This window comes from Benincasa hispida, chromosome 5 (assembly GCF_027475165.1).
Source record: "Benincasa hispida cultivar pf3 chromosome 5, pf3_genome.v1.1, whole genome shotgun sequence".
Classification (NCBI taxonomy): Eukaryota; Viridiplantae; Streptophyta; class Magnoliopsida; order Cucurbitales; family Cucurbitaceae; genus Benincasa; species Benincasa hispida.
This window is the reverse complement of record NC_143482.1, coordinates 51,310,086-51,312,795: the sequence shown is the minus strand read 5'-3', so window position 1 is coordinate 51,312,795 and position 2,710 is coordinate 51,310,086. Positions and strand designations below refer to the sequence as shown.

Here is a 2,710-nt window from a genome sequence, read left to right as displayed (position 1 = left end):
GATATGGGATGGGGCTCTGCGAGCACTTCAAAAGCATTGGAGGATGACTCGAGAAAATGAAGAAGGCTGGCAAAGAGGTAGCTGAACAAATAGAGCTTTACCTTGAGGACAAGGAAAAAGTGGAGGACAGGGGTAATGATAGGACTCTAAGTATGTGGCAATATCAAAACAAAGAGAATAAAAGAGAAAAAGGGAAGTAGGCGGTTGAATCGATTAAGAGTTATTATCAAGGTTGTAGAGAGAAGTTGAGGTTTAAAAAGAAGGAAGGAAACATAAGGTTGGGGGGATTCTGAATAGTCAGGAGTGAGTTAGAGGAGCTCTCGAGAGTGGGAGTTCGGAGGACACTATCGGAGAGAAGTCATCGCAGTGTGCCACTTATCATCTACTTCTACTAGGCGATCGTGTAGCATTTAGTAAACAATCGTATAACAACTGGTGGGCGATCGTATAGTAACTGGGTAAGCGATTATGTAGGAATTAGTGAGCGATCGCGGAAGATTTAGTAAGCGATCGTTTAGCAATACTGGGCGATCGTGTAGAACTTGAAAATGATCGTTTAGCGTTTGGTAAGCGATCGAGTGATAATTGTAAGCGACCGATTAATCTTGTTTGGTTCCTATCGTCTAATAAAGAAGTTGTTCACCGTTCAATTGTTTTTTCTAGAAGATTGTACCTATAGTTACATTAATAAAGAATTTAAGAATCAGTTTCCTAACAATTTCAAGTCAAAATTTGGAGATAGAATATTTTTAAACATAAATTTGGAGGATTTTCCAATTAAAAACTCAAATTAATGCCAAAATATCCACGTGATAATACACCACACGGCTTGCTGACTAATATTTCTCTTTTTAAAAAATCAAAATAAACAATAGTATCTTAAACAAAAATCCACTTCATAATTGATAATTTTTTTTTTTTTGGTGAGTAGAAAAATGATATTTATATTAATTTGTTACTAAAACACTAGCAAGCTTTTAGCCTGAATCTGAAACCGTATACGACGGTGGGAGTAACTTAACGCCACTTTCGGCGACGGCTTTGATTCCCTTTTAATTTCTCCTCCGACAACCAACTGTGTATGGTATTTTCCGATCACCAAAATTTACCTTCAAAACATGACTGGCACGGGCGAAAACACCGGCATTGCCATCGCCACCGAGTTCGTCCTGCAAATCATCAAAGAAAAACCAAGATGGGCTCAAAGAAGAAAATTTTTAATCCAAGAAATTTAATGCATTATCAATGTGTACCGCATTCTAAAATTAAATGTCTACTAAATTTAATGGTTTAGATGCCAATTTTAAAACACTAATTTTCCAAAATCTTAAGTTTAGGAGTTAACGATAAAGTTGAGCATATCAAAACAATGGTCTAGTTTTAGTGTTTACTTTCAATAAATCTTAAAAATAGTCAATGCAATTGATTTCTATATAAGCATCATCTTTATAATTGTTTATGAACTATTAACTCTTTCGTCTCAAATGTGTATATTGACATCGAACACAAATGTCATCTCAACTTTGTAATGAGATTTACTTAAAAAGAAATAAATATTTACGGTTGTAAAAATAAGTGCAGGCTAGCTAGCAGGTAAGTCTCTTTTTCAAAATTTACAACAAATTTATCATAATTTTAGATAAAAATCGAGATCTTCCGCGGTAAAACTAAACCACTCTACTTTTTAAATATTCAGTGTTATCCATTTTTAAAATTAAAATAAGAAAAAAAAATGTTATTAAATTGTTTTGAAAATCTTCCAAAAAAAGAAAAAAAGAAAAAAGGTTTTGGAATAAAAAAGCCTAGAAAGTGACTTTTCTCTTGAAGAAAACAACCATTATTTGAAATAATGAACTTTCATGACGCTTAGAAAATAACAAATAAAGCCAAACAGGATTAATTATTAAACATATTCTACAAAATAATTATGGATAATTATCTCGCTTACTTTAGCCACTGTTTTTAGGAAAACCTAGAAACAGAATATGAGTGAAGATGAAACTTTCAAAATCATTAAAAACAAATCCGAATTTAGAAACAATAATTGTATAGAAAATAAATTAATTAGTTTAATTACCAGTAATTATCTCTGCCATGACAACTATACGACTTGGTCAGAAGCCTGTCTTGCCGGCCGGACATTTTCTTCTCCGGCTTCTTTTTGCCGGATTTCTTCACCGGCGACCGATCCCCTTTACTATCCTCCAGTATATCAGCTAGCGCCGGCCGCCAATGCGCTGCAGATTCCGACTTCGAACTCCTCAGTCTCGTGACGCTCTGCTCCTTCACCTCCTCTGCCACAGCGCCGTCCAGGTAGACGCGCGGCGCCACCACCGCCGACCGCCAACAAGAACTGAACTTTGAAAAAAATGACATAATCGCGAAAAATCAAAACAAGAACAGAACAGGAGAGTTGTTAATTTCTTGAACAAGAACACATGTTCATCTCCTATTTATAGACAAATTAGGGGAACTATTTTTTTTTTTTTTCATTATCTTTTACAATTGGGTCTAGTTAAAAAGATAAATAAATTAAAAAACCTCTCAGGGTCTTTTAAGTTTATCGGTTTGAATTTTATTTTACCTTTTCAGATTTATTAAATTCAACGAATATAGAAGATTATCTGGATTCTGTTTTTTAAAATAGTATCATATGCAAATTTTGAAAACGAATTATCATTATATCTAAATTTTGAATTTTTAACTTTTA

At 33.9% G+C, this 2,710-nt stretch overlaps 1 protein-coding gene across 1 annotated transcript; it reads right to left on the bottom strand.

The window, feature by feature from the left end:
- Positions 1-769: 769 nt before the first annotated feature.
- LOC120078432 (uncharacterized) lies at positions 770-2,490 on the bottom strand. Its single transcript, XM_039032708.2, has 2 exons — positions 2,078-2,490; positions 770-1,169 (listed from the first exon to the last, which is right to left on the bottom strand). The coding sequence occupies exons 1-2, from the start codon at positions 2,374-2,376 to the stop codon at positions 1,112-1,114; spliced, it is 357 nt and encodes a 118-aa protein (XP_038888636.1). The 5' UTR covers positions 2,377-2,490; the 3' UTR covers positions 770-1,111.
- Between the last annotated feature and the right edge of the window lie 220 nt (positions 2,491-2,710).

Excerpts from the sequence above, each read along its gene's own strand:
- LOC120078432 (XM_039032708.2), bottom strand. The coding sequence starts at position 2,376 with ATGTCATTTTTTTCAAAGTTCAGTTCTTGTTGGCGGTCGGCGGTGGTG. Across the intron at positions 1,170-2,077 it reads CATGGCAGAGATAATTACTG|GACGAACTCGGTGGCGATGG; the intron begins GTAATTAAACTA and ends GATGATTTGCAG.